This window comes from Pteropus alecto, unplaced genomic scaffold (genome assembly GCF_000325575.1).
Source record: "Pteropus alecto unplaced genomic scaffold, ASM32557v1 scaffold120, whole genome shotgun sequence".
Classification (NCBI taxonomy): Eukaryota; Metazoa; Chordata; class Mammalia; order Chiroptera; family Pteropodidae; genus Pteropus; species Pteropus alecto.
In genome coordinates, this window is record NW_006430061.1 from 24320 (window position 1) to 50626 (window position 26307).

Consider the following 26307-nt stretch of genomic DNA (forward strand, 5'->3'; position numbering starts at 1 on the left):
ACTTTACAAATAAAAGAATAAGTCTCAGGTTAAGAGATTTGTCCAGGGTCATAAAACTAGGAAAGAATGAAGCTGGGATTTGAGCCTAACCTGTCTTTTACTATAACTGCTGTACTATATATTGTCTCTCTTTGAAATTATGAAGTGGAGAATTCTATATGATATTTTTACAAATTGAATGTTGAATTACAATTTTATTAGTACAGTGCTCCACCTGAATTGGAGTTCGATGAACTGATGAACCACTTTTTCTTTAGGTCATTATATTAATATAAAGATTTTACAGTTATATTGTTTTCTCTGGGATTTTTCTAACTTAAGTACATTGATTTATGATTAGTACTTAAAGAAAATAAGCTTATCTCAGAAATGACACCTTTCAAGAATTAGTCATATCATATGTCTGCGAGCGACAGCCTGTCTATAGCAGTGATTCTCACTCAACCTTGGCCACACTTAGAATCACCTAGGACGTGGACTCCAATTTCAGCATGTCCCAGAATCTCTGATTATGGGGCACAACCAAAGCTGCTGGTCCAGTAGGTTTGGTGTAGGATCGAGGATTTCGAAAAGGTTCCCAGGTGATACTAGTGCTCTGGACCAGGGCCCACATTTTGGGAAGATTTGCCATAGGGAACTTTTAAAACTCCTGGGTCAGGGCATACCCAGTTAAAACAGAATCTGCAAGTATGAGGCTCCAAACAGCTTTTAAAGTTTCCCTTGGAACTTTAAAGTTTCGCTTGGAACTTTAAAGTTCCCCTCATTCCAATGAGCAGCCAAGACTGAGAAACTTGGTCTTCTTCGATTGGACATTCGGCTATTTCCTCTTTACTTTGTAAGGGAAATATGTATGTTTCCTTCTTGCCCCTACTCTCTTTTAATCTTTCCAGCATTTGATGACCCACTTTTTATTGAAACAACACTACCATAGCTTTGGTGCCACCTTCCTCTCCTGGTCTCTGACCGCTTCAGTCACATCTCTGTCACTTTTATTGGCTTTTTTCTTTCTTCCTGCATGTTGAGTGTGGACTCCTTTTAAGGACTCCCAAATCCCTGTCCTCTTTATATTCATTTCCTTAGTGAGCTCATCCTCTCTTTAAACCCTTAAGTTGTAAATCTGTACCTGTGGGATCAAAACTTTGACCTTCCTTATGTTTTCTGGTGTCACATCTCCAACTTTTTTAAGGCATTTTCTACTTGCATGCTGCATTTTCCAGTCCAAAATTCCATATATCCTAACTCAGTGATTATCATACTTATCTGGTCAAAAGTCATATGGTGTGCTTAGTAATCAGCAGCTTCTCAGGCTCTGCCCTGGAGATTCTGATTAAGTAGTTCTGAGATGGGCTTTGCAAATCTGTATTTTTAATATGCTCCACGAATAATTCTTATATTCCAGCAAGTTTGGAAACACCACCCTAACTGAACTCATTATAGTCTTTCTTCCACTTTCTTTCCCAATTTTCCTGTCAATGGGACCAGTGTCTCCGACTGGAGAAATGAAGCAACTTGAAACCTAGGAGTCATGTTCCACTCCTTTCTCCCTTTGCCCTACATCAGATTATTTTGCTTTCACCTTGACTCTTAACTCACTTCATCCCTTTCCATGCCTGTCAGCAGCACCCTCATGTTTTTGCATCTGATTGCAGAGATGTGGTATGGTACAGTAGTTAAATGCTCATGCTCTGGAGCTCCGCTGTTGCCTAGTTGGAGATCTTGGGCAAGTTGCTTAACTTCTCTGTGCTTCAGTTGCCTCATCTAAAAAATGGAGATAATAACAATATCTACCTCATAAATTATATGAAACGATACATGGAAAGTGCTTAGAGTAGTGCCTGGGCATAGAGAGTGCTAAATAAACTTTAGCTGTTTTTATTGAGGTTATTTACTTTTTTTAAAGTTTTTTCACTATCATGCAATATGCATTTTGCTGCCAGAATAATCTTCCTAAAATATCATTGCAGCATGTTACTCCCTTCCTTGAGGACCTTCATTGCTCCATATATCCTCCTAAATTAAATCTAAACTCTTCAACATGGCCTCGAGGGCCCTTAATCCTGATCCTTTTTACCTGCTGCATTTATCTCATGGTAGTCTCTCACTTTGTGCAACAGCCAGGCTACTTTCTTTATTGTTCACTGAATTAACCATGTACATTATTTCCTTTTTGTCATTCCTGATACTTTCCCCCTTGTTTGAATGTCTTTCTTATTTGCATATCTAAATCCTAACTATCATTTAAGGCTCAGTTCATCCATTCCATAAGATGTTTCTTCTATAACCCCTGCCTGCCTTTGATCTTTCTTTTTCTCGTGTCTTTCATCCCTTCCCAAATACTGTGAACTTATCAAATAATTAGGGTGCAGGCAGTATACTTCTCTATGCTGTTTCCTGTTCTAAGGCTCAGAGAAAATTCAAGTGTTTATTCTTATATGTCTTTTATCTTGGAGCCATTGTGACCTGTGAAATTTGATTTGGCAGGAAATTTGTGTGGGAATTTTAGGTAATATGGCCTGTTTCCAGGAGATATGTGTGTCCATCAGCAGTGATAAAAATCTTGGGTAAGTTTTACTATATAATAATTATGTCTTTAAAAGAAAGATTTATGTTTTATATTCCTAAGGAAATCCTAATACATAGTAGAGATAGGAAAATATTATGAAATGTAGCACTTTCTTTCTCCTGTTGAGCACTCTCCAAGAACTTTATTATATATTGATGGTAGCTAAGGGCTTCCACACTATTTATGGACGTGATTCAGGATTTAAGCCTGTTTTCTTTATCTGTAGCAGAGGAACCTAAATTGTCAGCAGATGGGAAGCCAGATAGGATAAGAACCAGTGGAGCAAAGATAGTGCACCTAACCAGAGTCTAACAGTTTAGGCTTAGGGAATCTGAGGGCTCGGTCTGGAAAAACTAGACTTGTTTTTGAGATAGGGCACCTAACCAGAGTGTAACAGTTTAGGCTTAGGGAATCTGAGGGCTCAGTCTAGAAAAATTAGACTTGTCGACCAGTGTCACCCTGAGAACTCTGACTTAGATCAGGGACTTGCCAACAGACTGGAAGGTACAAGATTGCCTCTGCGATTCAAAGACTTTCATACTTTTCTTGGAGGCTAGTTCTCTTCTCTGTGCAAGAAAGTTTTGGGTGGAAGGTTTTTTAATGGTGGAAACGCTGATGGTTACTTTAAGAAGTTTGAGAACACCCTGGAATTAAATGCTAAATTTTGTGATTTTATTAATATCATAGTCATATAACTGACTGTTACATGAATGTTTATTCATATGACAGTCAGTTCCTGGCTGTTAATCAGAATCTCAAAGAAATTTGTGCCTACAATAATTTAGGAAAACTGTTCTGGGTGGTTATTGTCGGCTAGGGCTGTAGGGTTTAATCACAGGATTCAAGTGCGTGGGTTGTTAAAATAGAGATGATTGGCTCTTCTAGATGTGGAGAGACTTTAAAATCCTAGTTAAAGGTATTCTCAATCATTTCTAATCATTCATGGAGTAAGTAACTCAGGATTTCTAATCATTCATGGAGTAAGTGACTCATTCATGGAGTAAGTGACTCTAGTGGTCTCTGTCAAAAAGCTGAGACTGAATAATGTAACAAGTTTTATAAGTTAAATGCTTATCTTAAAGTTATAATGGAAGAATTTACATTGCTGATGGTATATAAATTTGTTCAACCACTTTGGAACAGTTGGGCATTGTGTAGTCAGGTTGGAAGGTATGCATTTGCTGTGACCCAGTGATGCCACTCATAGATGTATGATTAGAGAAACTGTGTACACGTATGTCAGGATACTCATACAAAAAGTATTACAGGAACAGAGCATTGCTTGAAATAGCTCAAAATTGGAATCAACCCAAGTGTCTGTCAATAGTAGGCTGGAAAATAGATGATCTCATATTCATACAATGGAATGTTCTGCAGCAGTGAATCAAAGAACAACAGCTATGGGAACAATATGGGTAGATCTTAAAGACATGGTAGTGAGCAAAAGAACTAAAGTTCAAAGGAATACATTCAATACAGTTTCTCTCATATAGAGTTCAAAACCAAATATATATTAAATAAACTATAGAGTAAAGCTAAGAAATGATTTCTAGAAAAGTCAAGGTAGTAGTCATTTCTAGGTGGGAAAGAATTGTGATTTGGAAGGGACACTCAGGGGCTATAGAGAGACAGCACTGTTGGTGTTTCTTTAAAACGTGTTTGCTTTATAGTTATTAAGTATAGATTTGGATCTTATCGGCTTTTATGTTTATGTATGCTATATTTCACAATTAAAATATTTTTAAAAATAAAAACTTTTGATATTTGAAATGAGAGAAGTGAGGTATATTGGTTTAACTATTTTATTTTTGCAGCCAGGTATTATTGCACTGTTTGTATGATTCAGACCCTCCAACTCTGCTGGAAACAAGCAGGTATGCTTTGCTCTTTTTATGGATTCTATATACTCACCCATAAGGGAGTCTAGGAAAATAGTTAATTCTTCATTCCTGAATTTCCTTTACTGTTTTTGAAAGATAGATATTAAGCTCACATTTATCATGTAGGTTGTTGCTTACTTGCATTTCCCAGACAGAAGTGGCCAATGTCTGGGTGGAAAGAATCCGGGAACACCCAGCTATTTACGATAGCATTTGCTTCATCATGTCAAGTTCAACAAATGGTAAGTCACCATGTATTATAGGAAAAAAAATTGATTATGTTTAATTGTTAGGAAACAAGATAAGTATTTCAGGAGGTCACTTAAAGGCTAAGTATAAGGTGAGAGAGTATTTCAATCTAAGATATAAAATTTCTTCTTAAACTCCTAGGATACTGATAAATCCCTCATTTAAAAATGAAGGGAGACAAGCAAAGTTAAACAAAGGAAGTAAACATATTACTTGTGGAATAAGTAATGCTTTGGCAAGACCTGGTTTTCTTGGAATAGATTTAGGAATTTTAATTAACATTATTGCTTTTAAAATTTTGTTTCTCATTTCAATGTTTTATTCTCTGCAGTTGACTTGCTGGTGAAGGTGGGGGAGGTTGTGGACAAGCTCTTTGATTTGGATGAGAAGCTAATGTTGGAGTGGATTGGAAATGGAGCTGTTCAGCCTTTGGACCAACCCCAGGAAGAGTCCGAAGAGCAGCAAGTGTTTAGAATTGTGCCCTGTGTACTTGAAGCTGCCAAACAAGTACGGTAGGTGAGCTCTTTTGCTCAAAATGTCCAGTTGCTAGAAGTATCCTTCGATGTAAGTCATCTTAGTTTCCTTTGGGCAGGACGAATAGCACACAGCCCATCTTTGTTAGGTTTTATTCACTACTACTATTTGTGGTGATAATATATCTCATTTGTGCAAAAATCATAATGGTTACAAAGTACCTTCCCTAATATTACTTAGCAATAGGCTTTGGTTCAGCATTAATTGTGGCTACTGTCTTAAACTCTTGTGCAATTATGTGTAATATAAATTAAGTAGAAAGGTTTTCTTATGCTTTCTTTTCCATTGGACATTTAGCAACTTCTTCAATTAATGTCAGACATCATTTGTTTTTTTACTTCTTGTGAGTATATGCCAGTCTTGGATAAATGACTGACTTTTGGACTCAGATGTCTTCTCAAGGTTGATTACTAAGTCTTGTAGGTTGCCGAAGCTGTTTATTGCTAGTTATTAGAAAATTAATTGATCTGCTTAATAACCCAGATTAAAGCCTATTAATTTTATGTCCTTTATCCAAATGAGAATTAAACTCATCATCATCTCCCTAAACCTGCTTCAGTATTCCCAATGTCAGTAAACATTATTCCATTTGGGTAATAGGGAAGAAACGTGGAAGCCATTACTGACTCTTCTCCATTCCACTCTTTTCCCATGGCCAGTCAGCCTCCAAGCCTTGTTCCTGACTTTCTGGGATCCCTTCCAGGCCATCACCAGGCCACTATCTCTTACCTGGACAACTGTAACGTTCTTTTACCTAAGTTCCCTGCCTCAAGGCTTGCTCCTTCCAAGCCAAGATTGTAGAGTGGTCTTTCCAAAGCACACACTAATAATCCAATTTTCATGCTTCAGACTCTTCACTTGCTTTCCTTAGGATGAGGTTCAGATTTTTAAAAACATGGCTTATAAGGCCCTACATGAAATTTCAGCCACATGAAATTTCTTTCATTTCTTCAGCTGAGTCAAGCTGTTAATTTCAGCCTTTGCTCACACTGTCTTGTCTATGTCAAACATTTCTTTGCCCCTTCAAGTTTCTGTGTAAACATCATTTCTCTTGAGATACCTTTCCTGACTCTCTAAACTAAATTAAGTATGCTTGCTGTGTGGTTTTCTAGCACCTTGGACTTCCTCTGGCTTACATTCACATCACTTTGTTATTACCACTTTAATTATCTGCTTTCCTTTTAGACTATAAACTTCATGAAGGTAGAGACAATGTTTTATACCTCTGTTTCTCAGCCCCTAACATAGTGCCTGAAAACAGTAGGTACTAAATAAATATTTGCTGAACAGTCTTTTAATTGTTCATTGTCTTCACTTAATTGTTTGAAGAACTAAGATTGTGAGTCTCTAGGAATCCAAACTGTTGATTACAAAAATTATTCTTACATAGTTTTAATATTATCTAGGAAGCTAGGATGATCCTGTGAAGTTTTAAGAACTTTATTGTTGTCGGTGCTTGGTGCAGTGGACCTTACATTCATTCTATAAAAGTCTCAGCCAATTTTTATCCTGATTATTAGAATAAACCGAAATGAAGAAGTATCACCTAGCAGGGTTCTACATTATTGGTTTTGTGGGACAAGGTGAAAAAGAATTTTTACTTCTTGTCTTGTGTATTGATTATATTACAGAATATTTGTTTTTTGACTGATTTTCCTATTTAATGTAAACACTGATGAGCACAGAGACTTTGTCCTGTTCCCCGTTTTATTCTCAATGTTTAGGGCAGTGGCTAGAATAGAATGATGAATATTTGTTGAATGAATAAATGATTGTAATCCCATAGATAGTAAAGTTGTTAATTCAGTGCTTTTGCTTTTTGTATTTAGTTCTGAAAATCTGGAAGGGCTTGATGCTTACATGCATATCTTACAGCTGCTTACCACAGTGGATGATGGAATTCAAGCTATTGGTAAGATGTTATATGAGAAAGGACTAAAGTTATTCATTTAATTGTTTGCTCTTTTTAAATTACTACTTTCTTTATCATCTTTATTAAGTACAGTGTTCTGATACTGGAAAAGACACTTGGAATTTACTTTTTGACTTGGTCTGCCATGAATTCTGCCAGCCTGATGATCCACCCATTATACTTCAAGAACAGAAAACAGTGCTAGCCTCCATTTTCTCAGTGTTGTCTGCTATCTATGCTTCACAATCAGAACAGGAGTATCTAAAGATAGAAAATGGCAAGTATCATTTTAGTTCACAGAATTAAATTCTAGTCTATCAGATTTTAAAGCCCAGGTTTTTGTTGATTGTTCATTTGGTTTCTTCCATTTTTATTTTAGTGCTTTTATTCTCCTGATTATAAAAAAAAGTCATTTTCTCAACACAAAAATATGTGTAAAATTTATAAAAGGAAACATAGTGCTTGTATTCCTACTGTCTAGAGATAATTGTTAGATACTCAACATACATAGTTTTAAATCCTTTTTTTTTCATTTAGAAATATAAAATGAATATTTTTCTATGTTAATAAGTATGCTTTCACAGAATGATTTTTTATGATTACAATTAAATCCATGATCCATCTAGAATTTATTCAGACGTTACAAGTGAGGTATGGTTTCAGCTTTTTTCCAGATGGTACCCAGTTGTCTCAACATCGGTTAATAGATAAACCAGTTTAACCTACATTGATTTGAAATTTCGTGATAACTATGTTTTAAATATCTCTGTACATTTCATTCAGTTCCATTGTTGTCATGTATCAGTACCCGTAGTGCTTGATTATTGTTGTTTTAATATATGAAGGCTATTGATTTCTGTGTATTTAATTTTACAACCAGTAACCTTTCTGAATTCTCTTACTGTATTTAATAGTTGTTGAGTGGGAATCTTAGGCTTTAAGTTAGGTATGTTTTATTACTTTTCTACCTGATTTCTTCTTATCTAATGGGTTGCCTTGTACCTCTAGTGTTAAATAATGATGGTGATGGAAAAACTTACCTTCTTCCTGACTTTCTTGGGACTGTTTCTAGAAATTCTGTTTGGGGCACAGTGGATGATGGATTTCAAGCAATTTATGTTTTACGTTTTACCACTTTAGGAGATATTCATCTATTCCTATTAAGAACTTTTAATGAAAAATAAATGTTGAATGTTTTAAGAATCTTTTTGCATTTATGGATAAGTTACCTCATTTGAGAAGTTGACATCGAGTACAGACCTGAAGGAAATAATGGAGTGAGTCATGTGAATACTTGGGGAGAAAAGCATTCTAGACAGAGGGAACAGCAAGTATAAAAACCTTGAACTAGAAGTATACCTCGTATATTTAAGAAAGATCAGTGAGACCTCGTATGGCTGGGGTGCAGTTAGCACAGGAGAGAGAAATAGTATAGGGGGCCAAAAGAGGTAATGGACTAGAGTGTGGAGGGACCGATTTTGCCTTTTATTCTGAATGAGATAGGGAGTTGTGGAGAGTTATAAGCAGAGGATGGATAGACATGAGCTGACTTTAACAGGCTTCCTCTGGCAGCCATGTTTGTAAGAAACGTAGCAGAGCAAGTGTTCAAAAGGGAGACTAGTTAGGGGGCTGTTGTGAACTTGAGGCAAGAGATAATATAACTTGGATGAAGGCGGTGACTAGAGGTGGTGGGAAAAAATAGATTCTGATCATTTTTAGGTAGTGTCAACAGGATTTGCTGACAGGATGGGAGGGTCAGGAAAGAAGTCTGGCATTTTTGTCCAAAAGAGTTGCATTTCCTGAGATACACATTGAATTTGAGATGTCTTCTAGATATCCAAACGGAGGTGTTGAGCAGGCACTTTATGAGTCTAGAGCTGAGGTCTTCTGTAACCTTGGTTATTTTTTTTGACTTGATTTGATATGGAGTGAGAGGAAAAGTAATGTCTCTTACTAACATGTTTGTCTTTTTTCTTTTTATCATTTGTAGTTTGCTTAATGAGTGTTGATGTCATGTTATTTGATATATAGAAATTCATTATAAATTGATGTTATGGGACTAGGTGTTCTTTATCCTTTTCTCACGTCCTCCCCCAAACTTTTATGTATGATTTTTATGATTGGATGAGAAAGTATAAAGATGCTCCTTTAAGCCACTGATTAGCACCCAACCCCTCATCCTGCCCTAAGCCTTGAATAGGGGCTTTGCAAAGTTATGACTGAGAAAGAGATAGGAGAGGCTGGTATAGTATATAGATTGCAGTGACCTACAGGGAAGTCATGGATGTAAAGATTTGGGTGTTAAAGAGTCAAGAGTTGGTGATAACACAAGTAAGAAAGTGGGAGTAAATCAAAGGGGAATATAATAAAGCAGCCCGGTAAGGGAGGTGCTCTTAATAGGTGACATTGAGTGAAGAAATAAAGGATAAGATTTTCCTGGTTGCTAATTTTTTTAAAATGCCATTACCATGTATTAGAAATGACATGTTTGGAAATGTTAGAATTTTTTTTGAAGCCATTATACTTGATTCTGTGCGATAGCTAACTTTTTCCCTGGATTTGCAATTATTAAGCAGAAATCGTAGAGTTAAAATCACTGGTTAATTTAGAGTGAAATACATTTTAGCATGTTCATGCGATAAAATACATTTTGCGTCTGAGCATTGGTTTTATGTACAGTTTTTATTATAGGCTAATTAAAATGATTGTTCTGTCTTTTAAGAAATCATACGTTTTTTAAACTTAGTAAAACAAAACTTAAAAGTTTTGGTTAAGAGTTTTATGAAAGTCAAAGTTTAAAATTCAAATCCTTTTCTGTGGCCTCCAAGGCCCTACTTGATAGAGTTCTTCTCCAACTTTCCAAACTCATCTTGTACCTTCCTTGTTCACTAGCCGCCTTTTTGTGTTTCAGACCTCCGAGGACATTTTTTGTTTGGGGCTTTTGCACTTGTTCCCTCTGCCTGAAATGTTTTCCTGGATTCTTTACATTGATTCTTTTTATTCTTTAATCCTCAACTCAGTGTCACCTCTTCAGAGAGCCTCCTCTGCCAGCTACTTTATTATATTCCCCTTTAATTTTCTTCACAGAACATATCAAAATCTGAAATGATCTATTTTATTCATTTGCTTGTTTGAGAGTATAAAAATGTCTCTCGAAAGTTGAAGCCTTAATGATTTTGTTCACTATTAGTACCTAAAATATCATGCCTACCTCTAGTAGGCGTTCAGTATGAATGAATGAATCATGAATGAATAACGAAATTTAACTGGCTAATTCCATACCTCTTGATTGTACAGTAGATCTTCCTCTAATTGATAGCCTGATTCGTGTCTTACAAAATGTGGAACAATGTCAGAAGAAACCAGAGAACTCAGCAGAGTCGAATGAAGAAGAAACTAAAAAGTCTGATTTAACCCAAGATGATTTCCACTTAAAAATCTTAAAGGATATTTCGTGTGAATTTCTTTCTAATATTTTTCAAGTATTAACAAAGGTAAGAAAGAAGTATTAATAGTGTTTCAGCTACAGAAAACATAAATTGTTTGATGCTCCCAACTTTATTATTACTGTTGTTATTTTGTGCGTATAAAAGTAGTATAACTATATTAAAATTGGGAAAATAGAGAAAGAAAAAACTTATCACTCTAAGGTTATAGTCTTAAATCAACAACTGATGTGGTTTGGTATATTTATATATATGTTTTTCACATAATGCAGTAGATAAAATTTTTATAGACTGCGTTTCTTTTAACATATTATAAGCACTTCTCCTTACTTTAGATAATTTCACTGAAAGACTTCATTGGGAGCCACTTTAATACCCAATTTGTCAAAAATTCAGTTTTTAAAATTTATTGTAAACTTATTTTTAGAAATATTCACCTTGAATATGTTTGGGATTGTTAGTATATTTTTCTTTTGAGTATAACCTTTCTATTCATATATTTTAGAAAAAAATATATATGACTATAACTATGAAGAATATATTCATATTCATTGACTGTTTTCCAAAAAGAATATTCCTTAAAACAAATTTCTGTTACTCTCGTGGTTTGTTTTTTTGGTGAATTGTCCCACTTTCCTTTTCCAGTTTGGGATTAGTACCTTTGCGTAGGCTTTTGGAAGTTAGATTACTAGCTTAGACATTATAAATGTGAAGATGACTGTGGCATAATGGCTACATATTGCCAAAGTGCTTTTGACATGTGAAAATGTTGATTTTACTTGATCCTTATTATTAGGTATTATAATTTTATATCAAGTAAAATTCCATAGGTGATTAATTTGTGCCTTATTTTGATTTACATTTTTATTATTAGTTTGAACATCTTTCCATATATTTGTATATTGTTTGTGTTTCCTGCTTTATAAAGTTATCCATTTTGATTATTTGAGTGGAACTCCTTGGGTAATAGTATATCTTGCATATTCATGACAAGTATTTTTCCCATTGTTTGCTGTTGCTTATGTTTTTTTGGAGGGAGGGACATAGATTTTTCTTGACTGTTAAGTGAGAGGAATATAGGAGGAAGGTAGGCTGAGAATAAAGCAGAGTGGTGACGTGAAAATTTTTATATACCATACTTAATGGAATTTGGACTTAATCTTGAGGAAACTGAGAAGTTACTAAAGATTTTTTTTTTAAGTATCAAGTGGCATGATCTGTCTAGAAAGATTACTCCAAAAGCAAGAGAGAGAAGGTTAGAGAGAGCTGAGGCTGGAGGCCAGGGGACTGACTAATCAACAGGCTTTTGTGGCTGGTAATCTTCAAGAATAATCTGAAACATAGTGAGAACCTAAACGGTGGAAGTGTGAACGAAGGGGAGGGGTGGGATGAGATTAGAAGAATAGAATTAAACACTTGTGGTTGGTGGTGGTTGGTCACAGCAGCCGAGGAGGAGGAATAGTCTTGGCAATTTTTTGGTTTGTGCAGGAGGGTGAGTGGGTGATGGTCCCCTTCACTAGAATAAGGACTGCAGTGGAGCACATATTTGGGTTATACAAGTAGGAATGATCCTGGGTTCAGTTGGGATGTTAGAAATACCTGTAGGATCACTAAGGAATTGTTATATTCTAAATATAACAATTCACTAAACATAGCTTTAAAACTTTTCCTTTCTCAATGTTAGATCTTTTTGTTTTGTTTTGTTTTAGGACATTGTGGCTAAAGGACTAAAGGAGGGCCAGTTAAACAAGCAGAAATGTTGCTGTGCATTTCATAATCTTCTTCCTTTCTATAGCCCTGTGGTGAGTATGAGTAAATGTATAGGTGGCTGAGTTTTAAGAGGATTACAAAATAAAATGTATTAGAGTAAGTGCTTGATCTTTGAGGCCATTGTCAAAAAAGATAGTGCATACAATTCACACACTTAATGCCTTTGCCAGATAGATGACTGCTGGATAATTCATGGGACTAGCCTGAGGAACAGTTCAAATTTTAAGAGAAAGGAACCAGCACTGAATTTATAGTATCCCTTTCTGTTATGAAGTATATAGCATATATATTAATCAAAAGTAAGATTCTTCATAAGTATAGTCAGTAGGTTTTTATGGTTCTTCATATTATATCATATTTGCTATCATTAAAAGCAGTTTCAAAATAAGGTCATGTCAGCAAGGAAGATGGTAATAAAATTTCATTAATGGACCTTAAAGGGGAATCAGTGGGAGGATAAATACTAGTTTAAGAGTAAAACAAAATGGTAAGGGCTAGTCACTTCCTCGGTGTTTCAGAGGACTGTCCAGGAAGTACTGTTATTAGTCATATGGGGATCTGTCAATATTTCTTTTCTGTTGGACTATTTAGAAACTACAGGTAGAACATTTTTATAGTCAGCAATCAATACTTTACCTTTTTCTCTACTTAATGTTTATTTGGTTTGACTCACAGGTAGAAGACTTTCTCAGAATCCTACATGAAGTTGATAAGACCCTTGCTCGTAACCTGGAAGAAAGCTTCCCAAGTTTAAAGGTTCAGACTTAAAAAGTGAATTGTAATTTCCTCTGCCGAAAAAATAAACTTTTTTTTTTCTTTTTTTTTTTTTTACTGACAGTTACAGTTGACATATAAGAAATATTAGTTAAAGTCTACATAAGAGCATACTTGTACGGTGATATAGTCGTGCCCTTCTACCTCCCCCAGCCTTATCTCACTTTTGTTTGTCTTTGGAATCAGTTGTTTCACCACTACCACATACCCGTCCTTTTTCTTTTTTTTGTATTGTTTTTGTGGTATTTGTTGTCTTCAAGTAAGGAAAACAAAAATATAAGCTTATTATTAAGGTTCTCTTTAAAATATTTGAAGTGTTGGTGAGGATATTTTTCATAACTCTTAATTTGATTTTTACGTGAGAATTTTATATTTGTATCCACTATAAGCATACTAGCTGCACTAATGGAAAACCTTACTATAATAGCTTAATTTGATAGCTTTTATGTGTCTTATGCAATAAAAAGCCCAGAGGTAGGCGGTCCAGACCTGGTAAGGTGGCGTAGGGACCCTGGCTCCTTTCACTTCCACATGGTCTACCATGTAGACCTTTGTGTTTATGTTTATTGTCTTGTGGTTAAGGGAACTGTAATATCTCTGGTCTTTTAATCCACATTCAGGGAGGAAAAAGGAGAAAGAGGCAAAGGGGCTTTCTCCTAGTAAGTCTTTACCTTTTTATTGGGAAGGACAGCCCTCCCTGGCTGTTATTTGAAATAGAGTACTATACTTTTTTCTTTCTAGCCTTTATAGGAGATAAAAACGAGAGAAGAGAGATGTGAATGGCTTTTGGACAGCCAATCCATAGTGTTTGCCACAATGCAAACATATCTTAGCCATTTTGTGATGGTTAATTGTGTTGACTCCACAGATTGTCAGTAACTCAAAAGCAGTTATTGTAGCTTTGTTACAGTTCAGTTTTTTTCAATGTTTGTATGAAGATAGAACCACTAACAATTTGATGAAAGCATGTTGGCCAAATTTTCTATTTTCAGTATAATTCCAGCAGTTGTATTTTAGTAAATGATTTTGCTTGAGTGAATTCAGATTTTTAAAATTAAGACTGAGGTAGTTTTATAACTTCTGTTTGTTTATAAACTGTTTGTATCTGATTTCCCTTTCATATTTTTATCATTCTTTATAGTGCTTCCTAATGAAATAAATTCAGAAAATCAACCAAGTACACTTATGGAAGCATTCAGTTTGCATTATTTCAGTTATTGAAGTAGAAATTTTAATAGTTTTTAAGAAAATATCAGTTATGAGTAACAAAACCAGCTTTTAAAACCTCTCTTCTGGTACAGCCCGTTCCCATATTCTTTCCTTAAGTGACTTTTGCTGATAAAACACAGGGATACTGTTTTTAGTAAGAGATACATAATTTTTAGTTTGGAGGTAGTTTATCATCGAAAGTGTCCCTGCTGAAAATAATTGAACTATAAAGTTAAAATCTTACTGTTTAAACTCTAACTGGTAGGTTTACTTTATGTATATTTGTATATCTTCAGTGATGATCTTATCCATAGGTTGACTGTATTTAACATGAGACTTTCAAAGGTACCGATCAAATTACTCCTACCTACAAGCAGATGCTAAAAATTCCACTCTTGTTATCTCTTGAAGTTTAAGATGCAAATAATCCCATAAGAATAATACGCTAAGTTATTGGTCAGTGCATATGAATTTCATATTTTGTTTTCCCAAGAGCACATTTTTAAGAGGGGAAACACAAGGACCTTGAGTATCTGATGGAAAAAGTGCCAGTCAGAGCAGGTAAATTACAGAGGGAGAAAATTAGGATACATCATGAGAAGGCTAGGAATGTCCTATTATCTGCTTCTCATTTATGCCTTGAACCTGATTACTTGTTACTTCTTGTTATTATAACATTATGAGGTAGTACATATTTTCATACTATTTTGATATATTTGAAAACTTCCTAAATCTATTAAAAATAATTATATATTATTTAACAATTTGATATCTTTTACAGGATACATATTATATGTGTTTATATATAATTTAATAATTATATTAAAAATATTTTTATAAAGCACGAGCAATGTTAAAACACTTTTAATGCTACATGATCAGAATAATTCATCAGAAAATATGTAGTACTTGTATCAGTTATGGTGATATTTTTAAATGGTGCTTTCTCCACAAGCATAAATAAATTTAGAATTTTTTGTACACATAAAATCGAAACTCATTTTTTTCCCTATACTTTTTTTGCAGAGGAGGGAAGAAATGACAAGAGGAACTTGAGTTTGCATTTGTTAAATGTGTTATTCTATTTCTGATTAAATTTGAATTTGATTTTTAAAGTATCTAAACCACTTCAGACAGAATACAGAAGACATGTTTTCCTCTGCCCGCCCCCTTTTTAAAGATATCCCCTGCAGTTAATGGGCTATAGCTAAATTGTTTTCTTGGCTGATCCAACTCTCTAAATCAAAGGCTTTTTTCCACTCTATTTTTAACATTTCCCATTGCCTTAGCTTTTTAGTTACCCTGAATAACTTCGGCATGTAAGTGGGAAAAAGTTTAAAAGCCACCTCTCAGCATTTGTACTTTTTTTGATGACACGCATGTAGAAACCAACCATAGACATTAAGAAACAGCCTCTGTTTAGGGTTCAAAAAGTCTTAAATGCATGAAAATGTTGAACCAATTTGTATTCTGTAGAACTGGGCTACAATAATGCCGTGCCTGAGGGTTAACTATGAATTTGAGTAAATTGAAGAAGAGGAATATTGGGGTTATAGATGAAATTGCTTGTTTTAACTGGTATTTTTAAAAAACTCACCACTAGTTTATTTTTATAAGAAATAGGTCCTTTATTATTCAGAACTGAACTTTGTGTTCGACTTAAACATATGTTCTCTTTTACTACTTTACAACTCCATCTCCTCTCTGCTCTTGGCAGAACTTTTAAGAAAGAGAAAATAGGTATATACCTCTCTCGAATTAGACCATACCAGTATTTTTCTTTTTATTGCAAGTGTGAGATCTAATCCAAGAACGATTACTCAAAAGTCATGTATATAAGTGAAATGATAGGATGTTTTGGATTTGCTTCAGAATAGTCTGGGGTGAGGGGAAAATAGTGGGTTAAGGGAGTAGATCAAACAAGATCGTACTTGAATTGGAATTGATGAAGCTGGATGATGATTATGTGGGGATCCTTTATACTATTCTCTCTATTTTTGTATGTATGTTTGAGGTTTCTTGTTAATGTTTTTCAAAAGCAAGTAAATCATACAATTTTAAGCCTGAATTTAATTATGAATGTTGCTTATTCCTTTATGTCTAAATAAAACTCACAAACTATTGTATTAGCATTAAATACTATTGAATTTAACACAGTTGAAAACAATACCAATACTTGATAGAAAACATTTCCATTAGTATAAAACTAGTTATATAAAAGTTATATTAACTTCACTGTCTTAGCTGACACTCAACAAGGAGACTGTCATGAGAAATGTTAGTGAGTACTAAGCAGATAGGAACTGATGTCATACATGTTTTGGCACCATAGTGGGATACTTTTAATAAGAAAAGTTCTTATTGGTGATCTTTAATGGTGTATTTTATGGGTAGAGGAGACTAAGGGAAAGAAGCAGAACCATAAAATTTTAGAGATGGACAAATTACTAGGGGTCACCAATGTCTAGTACTTATTCATTCAGCTAACAAAGCCTACAAGAACCTGTCCCAATGTGATACTGAAGGCCAAGCCAGACCTAAAGCACAACCAAAGGAAACCAGTTAAGACTGGAAGTAGGATGTCTTTTGTTGAATGCTTCCAGCCTTCCATTATCACATCATAATTTTTATTCATCAGCCTGACGGCTGTGTCTCTGTATAGAATGTGAAGTCTGCATTGCTAAAATACTATGATGTACCTTAGGTTAATATGCATAAAATGAGATTTGCTTAAACCCAATTTTGAGCAACCCAAGGAACATCTGTAGTATAAAAGCTAAAGAGCCTCCATGGTTTCTAGTTAGTTTTCAGATCCAGAGAGTTTGGAATATTAGCCTAGTCCTTCTACTATGATTATTGTGTGCATGTGAGTGTTCTTTTTTAACAGCTGTATTTTCCTTGGAAGTCTATGTCTGCAAGACTTACATAATTTAGCAGCATCATGAAGGAGGTTATTCTCATTTTAGTCTTAATTTTCCATGCCTCAGGGCCCTGGCAAGAAATGAAATTCTGGGAAAGGGCCATGCCACAGAAACCATACCCAGAAGAGAGAGGATCTATTTATTAGGCTGTTGTGGGTCACTGACTGGCCTGTGTATTGCCTGCTTTGGGCTAAGTATGCACCCCTCTTACAGTCAACTAAAGTTGAAATTAAAATGAATGTGAGATAGTTTATCTAAGGACACAGAATGGTGTAGTAGACACCAGACTTACATGCCTGGTAGAAATGGCCACCATTTATTGAAGGTTTACTGAGTGCCAGGAACTCAGTGAAGATCTTATTTACTTCTACAATAGTCTTAAAAGGTAATTGTTACCATTTTACAGATGGGAAAATGAAGATTCAGAGCCATTAAGTAGCGTGGCCAAAGTTAACGTGGACAGTAAATAGCTGACATGGGGTTTGAACCCTGTCCTGCCTGACCCTAAAGCATGACCTTTTAATAACTATATTTGCATCCTGTGGGTAGACATGGACCAGATCCTGAAGGGTCTTATATATTATGTGGAATAGACATCTGGATATCTGCTTATCCTTGCCCCCTTCTCTGAGAATTGTCCCTGACCTACCTACATTCTTGCTCTGCTTACAGTGTATGGGTAAACAAAGGATTGATTCCTAATCCAAACTGAGGAAATAACATTGATTCAGGAGCATTAGACTCTAAAGATCATGTAACTTGCAAGACTGAGGACCCTGTTTGGGGGCAGCCAGTCATGTATGTTTATTTTCTGCTGTGTACCAGGCATTGTTTTAAACACTAGGAAGAGAGCAGCGAACAAAAGAGACAATCTGCATACTGGAAATACTGTGGTGGAGAGAGCTAAAAATCTTGCATTGGAGCTTGCATTCTAGAGAGTCATGTGTAAGAGGAGCAGACAGAGGAGGTCATACAACCTGTAGCAGATTTGATTGTTCTCATTTCTTCACCTCTGTGTACCCAGTCTTTTGCCATGGCTTCTTGGTGGATAGAGTATATGTCCTTTGACTTTGAGCTTGACCAGGTCACTTTGCTTTGGGCAATGAATGTTAATGGCGCTGATGTAAGCAGAGTACTTCAATGTACCATTCTTTTCAAAGACTGAATAATATTCCATGGTATGTATATGCCACATTTTCTTCATCTGTTTGTACGTAGATGGACACTTAGGTTGCTTTTGTGTCTTGGCTTTGTGGATGATGCTGCAGTGAACATGAGAGTGCAGATACCTCTTTAAGATCCTGATTTCAGTTCCTTTGGATATATACCCAGAGGTGAGATTGCTGGATCCTATGGTAGTTCTATTTTTAATTTTTTGAGGGACCTCCATACTATTTTCCATAGTGGCTGTACCAATTTACGTTTCCACCAACAGTGTTCAAGTTCCCATTTCTCCACATCTTCATGAACACTTGTTATTTTTTGTTTGTGTTTGTTCTTATATAATTGCCATCCTAACTGGTATGAGGTGATATCTTATTTTGGTTCGACTTGGATTTCCCTGATGATTGGTGATGTGTAGCACCTTTTTATATACCTGTTGGTCATTAGTATGTCTTTGGAGAAATGTCTATTCAGTTCCTTTGCCAATTTTTATATAAGATTATTATTATTATTTTTTTTGGTATTGAGTTGCAGGAGTTTCCTATATATCTGGATATTATTAACTGTCAGATATAAGATTTGGAAATAATTTCTCCCAATTCATAGATTGTCTTTTTATTTTGTTGATTGTCTATATTTGCTTTTGTTGCCTATACTTTTGATGTCTAATCCAAGAAGTGATTGCCAAGACCAGTGTCAAGAAACTTTTCCTTTATGTTTTCAGAATTTTATGGTTTTAGGTCTTATATTTATGTTTTTATCCATTTTGAATTTTTATGTACAGTTTAAGATAAGGATCCAATTTCATTCTTTTGCCTGTGGTGGTCCAGTCTTCCCCAATGCCATTTATTAAAGAGACTATCCTTTCTCCGTGGTGTATTCTTGGCAACTTTGTTGAAGATAAGTTGACTATGCATGGGTTTATTTCTGGGCTCTCTGTTCTGTTTGTCTATATGTTTTAAAACAATCTCATTTATAATAGCATAAAAAAAAAAATACGAATAATCTTAACCAAGAAGGTAAAAGACTTGTTTATATACTAAAAACTGTAAAACACTGGCAGAAGAAATTAAGGCAGACACAAATAAATGGAAAGACATCTCATGATCATGAATTGGAAGAATTATTATTATTAAAATGTCCATAATACCCAAAGTGATCTACAGATTCAATACAATTCCTATCAAAATCCCAATGGCAGTTTTTACAGAAATAGAAAAAAAATTCTGAAATTCATATGGAACCATAAAAGACTCCAAATAGCCAAAGCAGTTTTGAGCAAAGAGAACGAAGCTGGAGGTATCAGACTTCTTGATTTCAATGAGATCTGGAAAGTCTCAAAAAACTGAAAATTCTACAACCACTTATTTAGTTAATTTAGTTTACTTTTTCCCTATAGATAAATTTAGTGAATATATACCATACTCACTAGTTCGTTGCAAATATGATTTTTACTAGAACATGACAGCTCTTTAACTATAGTCTTAACTGTTTACTTCTTGCTTCCCCTAAATATCATTCTTTGTGAAATGGTTTTAAATTAACTTTTAAACACCAGCTTTCCTGTTCCACTGCTAAGGCTACAAAAACTTTTCTGCTCACTAGGACACCTTGTTAATTACATGCTGAGCTGAGCTTGTATCAATATTGGGCTTGTTGACCTGTAGGCTCTTTAGAAGTGAAGGCTTACCAGACCATCTGTCAATCCCTGTCATTGGAAATGCTTTTCTCTATTACGGTAATGAAATCACTAAAATCATTTCCTGTTTCCAGACCTGATTCAGATCTTCTATCTATTGTCAATAAGAGGATATTAAAATCCTCAGCAAAGTCCACATAATCCTTTTCATCCTGGTCCCCAGTGTAGCACATGGCTTTGTGTTTTAGTGTTGGAAATAATAAATAATGACGTCAACTCTGTTGTAATAAAAGAACGCTGCTTATTAAAATCTTTCTCCAGCTGTTTTTCCTTTGATATCATGGGATCTGTTTATAAATGACTTTTATGGGTTTTCCCCCTTACTATTCATTCAGAGTTTATATGATTACATTAGAAATTGAAACGTTTTGAGGAACAGTCCCTTCACAGAACTGACGCTTCCCTGTTTAGTCCCTCTGTGCATGCAGACTTCAACAATGGGATTGTGGGAAAGAAAGAATGATGAGGCTTTCTATATTCTGGAGGAGTTTGACTTCCTGAATTACGGGCTTGCTTACAGGAAGGAGTGTATCTTGAAAGCATATATTTCACTAAGTCCACACTTCAAGAGAATGCATATATGTGTCTTTATTATAAGTCACTCAGTCAACATAGGAATATGTAGTTTTGTTTTGAATGCTCCCTCTTGACCCCACACCATTTGAGGAATTTGGCATCTCTGAAATTTATTCTTTGATAATCTATTTGGGGAGGCTGGTGGCGTTTGTAAATCCATGAGTATGCTTTCTTAAAAATGCAACTAGTGTTGGACTTTTCCTACCTGTACCCAGGAACAAGCAGTCACTTGACTAGTCAGCAGGCACTTCTGGAGGCAACTTAAGTCCTTTAACTTCCCCATTACAGAGAATTCTGTACTGTGTCACCATTGATAGAAAAAAGAGTCTGCCGATGTGGACCCCGGAACGAAGTCTCTAAGTTGAATTCTCTAGTTTCTTCTTATTTTTGTTTTAGTTTTAGACAAACCAGGCAACTTTTCTGTTTGTCCTAAATAATTTTAGAAGTTATTTCAATTTTTATGACTATAGTATTTAGTATTTATGCAATTTGGAGACTTATTGCTCTAAATTGCACCCTTTGCTTGCTGTCCATATCAGGTGATATCGAAATGGTCTTGAAAGGTCCAAATTTTACATTTTCAGATGTGCTTTGAGTGATCTGAAAATGTAGATTTTTCTTTTATTTGGACATGTTTTAATGTGGGTTGACTATTTTCTTTAGAGTAATTGTAGGAAAACACAGTTTTCCAGAACAACTCACGAAGCACTCAAGAATTATTTTATCTTTTAGAAGTTGCCACAGGTTGTACTCTGAGCACGTCTAGCCCTGGAGGAAACCTGGAGGATCATGCTGCAGAAGCCTTTGGAGGAACGTGCTGACTGCTCCGTAACCATGAGTCGGCTCTCCTTTGATGGAGAGATTAATAGTTTCCATAATCATATCATCCTGGTTGCTCTGTGCCCCGCATTTACTCAGACTTAAAAGAAATGGAAATTAATTGGAAATTTTTTTTTCTTTCTTGTCTCCCCTCCAAGCTTCTCTGGAGAAATGATGAGAAAGATTCAAGGGTTTATTGTCAGTGGGAGCTGAAATGTTTATTTTCTTTTGCAATTCTGGCTATAAGGAACCAGAAGAAAGCAATTGGGTGGTGGGGAAGAGGTAGGCACAGGAAGAGGGGTACAGCTCTGCTGCCTAAATAATTCCAAACAGAAACACTGGGTAAGGGACTCAATATACACATGGAAGGTTGTCCTGTGAGGCCGTGGGCATCTGGTTCCAGAAATCAGTGCAGAGGGAACAGAAAAGAGGTTTTGTAGCCGATGTGATTGTCATCAGATGAATTGGTCTAGTTATTTTTATATATCTACTACTACAGAGGAGCCGCCCTGAGTTTATTTTCACATCCTGGAAGTTGGGAAGTACTTATCTTTCGTTAAAATCTGTTGTTTCTTTTCTAGCTTTGAAATTTGAGCTCAGTTCTTTTTAAGCCACTGTTATCACTCTTGACCAGTTCTCTCATCCAACACGCTAATAATGTTGTTGAGCCTTGGAGAATCTCAGTGGGCAGAGGATTTGATCTAGGAAAATTGGGATGTTAATAGAACACGGGTCTCTTTAAGAGTCATATCTTCATTCAGAGATAAATTTCCAATATATGATCAGTAAGTGCTTTGTTGAAGTTTACTGAACCAGGAAGAGAGAAACTGAATTGTGGATGAACAATTTTCATCATTAATTCATGCCACAGTATGTTGTAATTTATTAAACTTGCTGTGTGGTAAGCACTGCTCAGTGAGATTAACAAGATGACAATTCAAGATAGGAGGAAAACAGGAGAGCTAGTTAGTAGTAGCTTTTCATTCTATCAGTTCTGAAAGTCCAGGTCCATGTCCCATCCTCTGAAGTGATATTCTTTCACTCCTCTAAGTTACATGCTAGTTAGAAATTTGGCACTCTCTTGAGGCTGACATAGCTGTAAGAGATATATAGGTCTTTTTGTAAGTGGATATCTCCCTGCCGTTTATATGCAGATGCAACATTAGGCACTCTTCCATTATTGCCAGCCTTCCATGACAGTTAAGGACAGAAGATGAATGCTTGCCCCCACTTTGCTTATGGGACTGCACAAGCAAATTACCTCAGGCTGCTCCCATTCCATCCTAGGGCTTGGCCATTTCTCACCTGCAAAGGGAGGTTCTTAGGTTTAGCTTTCCCAAGCGGTCTGAATTTCCCTTGCAATATCAGTGCTGAATTGAGAGCTAGTGGACATGCAAACAGGCCTGCCATAGCAGGGCATGGTGATGCTACACAGAGCTAGAGGGGAGGCAAGTCCCTGGTGCGGGAGACTGGAGGAACAATGCTTACATAACAAAGTCAAGGGTTTGTTGCCAGTGGGAGCTGAGATGAGACCTAGTCACTCAGGGACCACTGTGAAGCCTGACCTAAGCCAAAAGAGACTAAATCCAGAGTGTGTGTTAGCTGTAGGACACAGCCTCAAGTGACAGTGAAGCAACTCACACTCTGGAAGCTAAGAGGTCAGAATTGGAAAGAACATAATCCTGTTCACATCCTCCATGAAGTCTCATAGCTATTCCCTTCCTCTGTATATCATCCTCAGAGGAAGCTATTTAAGGCACCGGACCTTCTTTATTTTTTAAAATTAGACTGGGCCATTCTCAAAGGGTCTATTTAAATTATTGGACCAGAGTAAATTTACACTGAATTGAGTCTTTGGTTTATTAATTGTCCTACTAACAGATGAGGACTCCAGAGAATACCAGATTTATTATGGCAGCAACATGAAGCTGTTAGTTACCTTTTCTCTCCACATCTGAGTAACAGTGTGAGTTGAATTTTGAGACCCTGTAACATGGGGAAAGAAAGGAGATGGAGTTGCCAAAGTTTTGGCAGATAAGTTAGAATCCTTACAGACTTTAGGACTTTCTGTAGACAGGTATACTCATTATTACTCCACATAGATTCATTTCCAAGAAAACAAAGAGGAGAACAAATAGATAAAAAAGATATTTCTTTGCATGTCAGGAGGCTTGCCGACTGCCTTCATTTGCATCCAGAATCCACACTGACTACCTAATGTGTATGGACTGTAAAGAGCCATGAAGCATCTTTATCTTGAGGTGAACTCAAGAGTGTTCCTGTAAAAGCCAACACATCTGAAGGAAAATTCCAGATTTAGTTTACAACCAGTCACCAATGTGAAACAGGAGAGACTGCCAAACTAGTGTTCATTTATATATTCAACAAGCATTTACTGATTGCCAGCTACATGTCGACACAGTGCTAAGTGCTGGGGATACAGTGCTTGGAATATGGCAGTTCCACAAATGTTAGTTAAATGAATGAAAACTATGCTCCCTATCTAGAAACAGACTAATGTGAAGCTAATAAAGCTTAAAGCAGCAGTTCCCAAACTCATGTTTGGGGTCATAGGAATCACCTAGGAACCTTTAAAAAATACTAATGCCTGGCTCACACCCTCAGACATGCTGGTTTAATTGGTGTGAGGTGCTAACTGGGCATCAGGATTTTTAAAGCTCCCCAAGTGGTTCTAATGTAGCAGTTCCCAACCTTTTTGGCACCAGGGACCGGTATTCCTAAGAGAATTTAATGCCTGATCTGAGATGGAGCTGAGGTAGTGGGGAGCAGCTGTAAATACAGATGAAGCTTCACTTGTCCCCTGCTCACCTCCTGCTGTGTGGCCCGGGGAGGGCAGGGAGAAGGCAAGGAGGGAGATATTGGGGACCCCTATTCTAATGTACAATAAAATTTGGGAACCACTGGTTTGAGGGGCTCTCATTTGCTTGGGCCCCTTCCAAGACACTTAGAGGTACCTAGTACTTTTGAATTTGAAATTTTGTAATTTTCTTGAACAGGGCCTCAAACTTGAGTAAGCTTCTGGTACCACAAAACCTGAATTTGATCTTCTCTATCCTTGAGGTAGTCTTAGTCTAATCAGTAGGATCCATAGCCAGCATGAGGTTTTCAGAAGTATAATTAGGCTAAAAGATGCAGATTAACAGTCCTCTAATGGAAAGCTAAACCATATGAAAGCTAAACCATTACAAGCAACAGATGCTTTTTGTGGCCTTGTCTCTTTTTTTTTTTTTTTTTGTCCAATGACCTTAAGAGTGATTTTTGCAATGTTTCAAAAGGAACTCTGCTTTGGAGTAGTAGAATTTGTTGCTACAAGTGGCAGAGCACTGCAGTTTTGTTAGTTTTGCATTATATGACTGGATTTCATGGTCAGCAGTAAGTTTATGACTTCATAGCATTTCTTGTGCAAGGCCTTTCTAAGAGACATGCTGGCCCTCTTGAGTGTCCTTGGAGTTCTGTACCTCACCATCCCCCCTACCTTTCCTGGAAGAGTTGCTTCGTGACACTTTTGAGGCTGATTTAAAGCTCTACAAAATTTATTCAGTGGTTTTATTACAGAGGCAAACAATAACCATTTCTGCTGCACATGTGGCCAGTTGACAGGATGACCATGGGTGGCCACGTATGGAACTTTCTCCTCTTTACCTTTGGCCAGGTGTTCGACTGGGAGAGTGTCTGCATGACTTTCAATGGAGTGAGCATGAACACAGCCTGAAGAGGAAAGAGCAGCTCACTGTGCAGGAGCTGCTGGGAGGCTCTCAGTGGTGTTGAAGTGGCCTTGAACTTGCTAAGTGGTCATGTGAACTGTATTTACCCATGTCATCTACAGGGTACAAAGGCTGTTCCTGGCTTCTCTGAGGTTTCCTTTTCCTGGCCATGCTTTGTGAGTCCTCTTAACCCTTTTCATGTATCAGACACCCACTTAGCAGATCACATCCAAGCTGTTTACACATCTGATTATCAGTGGCTTTGTTGCCCTTGAGGAAGAAGTTCCATAATAGTAAACCAGAGCCCCAGTGAGGGCATGGCTGCAGCTTTCAAAAAAAAAGGGAAAGATGGGCTTTTTTGATTAATTTCTGCCATAGTGGAACCTGTAAAATCTAATATCTGGCACGTAAGAAGAGATGCCCCCAACCAACCTCTTCTAGGGTGGGGTTCTGGTTGTTAATGTCATGTAGATAGGGTTTTTCTCAAAGGTGAAAAGATGATCTCTTTTCTGTCCATTCAGAACTCCAGGAATGACATTTGTTGTTTCTCTGCATGGTGTATTTTCTTCTCATAACTCTTCCAGATGGTCACATTTAGATTCTTTCAGAATCTTCCTCGTTACTGTGAAAGCTTGGTCACACTACCTTGAGTTCAGTTGGAGATACAAAGGAGAAGGGAGGATAATCATTAAGTTTGCTCATTTTCTCTGATGTAGACTCAGTAATACCCTTTCATAAAAGTTTCAGAGATCATAAATTAGACAAATAGTACTGGCTTTGCTTTTTGCAGTTTCAACAAACGCTGTTTGGCTTGGAACAAATGACTGGTTGCAGTGAATGAGAGGGGTGGTAGTGTCTCTTTAAACAGTGCAGAACAAACACTAAGACAGCAGACGCTGGGGAAAACCAAGTGTGCCCAAGCAACAGGGCCTATTTCCCCCAGCACAGTTATTTCTCATGCTGTAAGGTAGTCTTCCCTCTTCCTCGAAACCTGAATAGCCAGCACTTCCTAGTGATTCGGAACTCTATTTCCACAGTTAAGAGGCATTTTCTCATACTGTGTGCT

The 26307-nt window shown here is 36.4% G+C and overlaps 1 protein-coding gene across 6 annotated transcripts in view; it reads left to right on the plus strand.

Moving 5' to 3' along the window:
• SAAL1 (serum amyloid A like 1) overlaps nucleotides 1–21637 on the plus strand; it is a 29983-nt gene extending 8346 nt beyond the window's left edge. The window contains exons 4-13 of one of the 6 annotated variants that reach the window (XM_015589681.2): nucleotides 2482–2561; nucleotides 4378–4437; nucleotides 4570–4685; nucleotides 5024–5204; nucleotides 7056–7138; nucleotides 7227–7415; nucleotides 10436–10632; nucleotides 12294–12386; nucleotides 13030–13110; nucleotides 21430–21637. In XM_015589681.2, the coding sequence (XP_015445167.1) occupies nucleotides 2482–2561; nucleotides 4378–4437; nucleotides 4570–4685; nucleotides 5024–5204; nucleotides 7056–7138; nucleotides 7227–7415; nucleotides 10436–10632; nucleotides 12294–12386; nucleotides 13030–13110; nucleotides 21430–21453 (1104 nt within the window). In that variant the 3' untranslated portion in view covers nucleotides 21454–21637. Of the gene's footprint in view, nucleotides 1–2481; nucleotides 2562–4377; nucleotides 4438–4569; nucleotides 4686–5023; nucleotides 5205–7055; nucleotides 7139–7226; nucleotides 7416–10435; nucleotides 10633–12293; nucleotides 12387–13029; nucleotides 14315–15363; nucleotides 16467–21429 lie in introns of those variants that run through there. The other 5 variants (XM_006904722.3, XM_015589674.2, XM_025046324.1 and 2 more) reach the window with 5 other exon arrangements.
• The last annotated feature ends 4670 nt before the right edge of the window (nucleotides 21638–26307 follow it).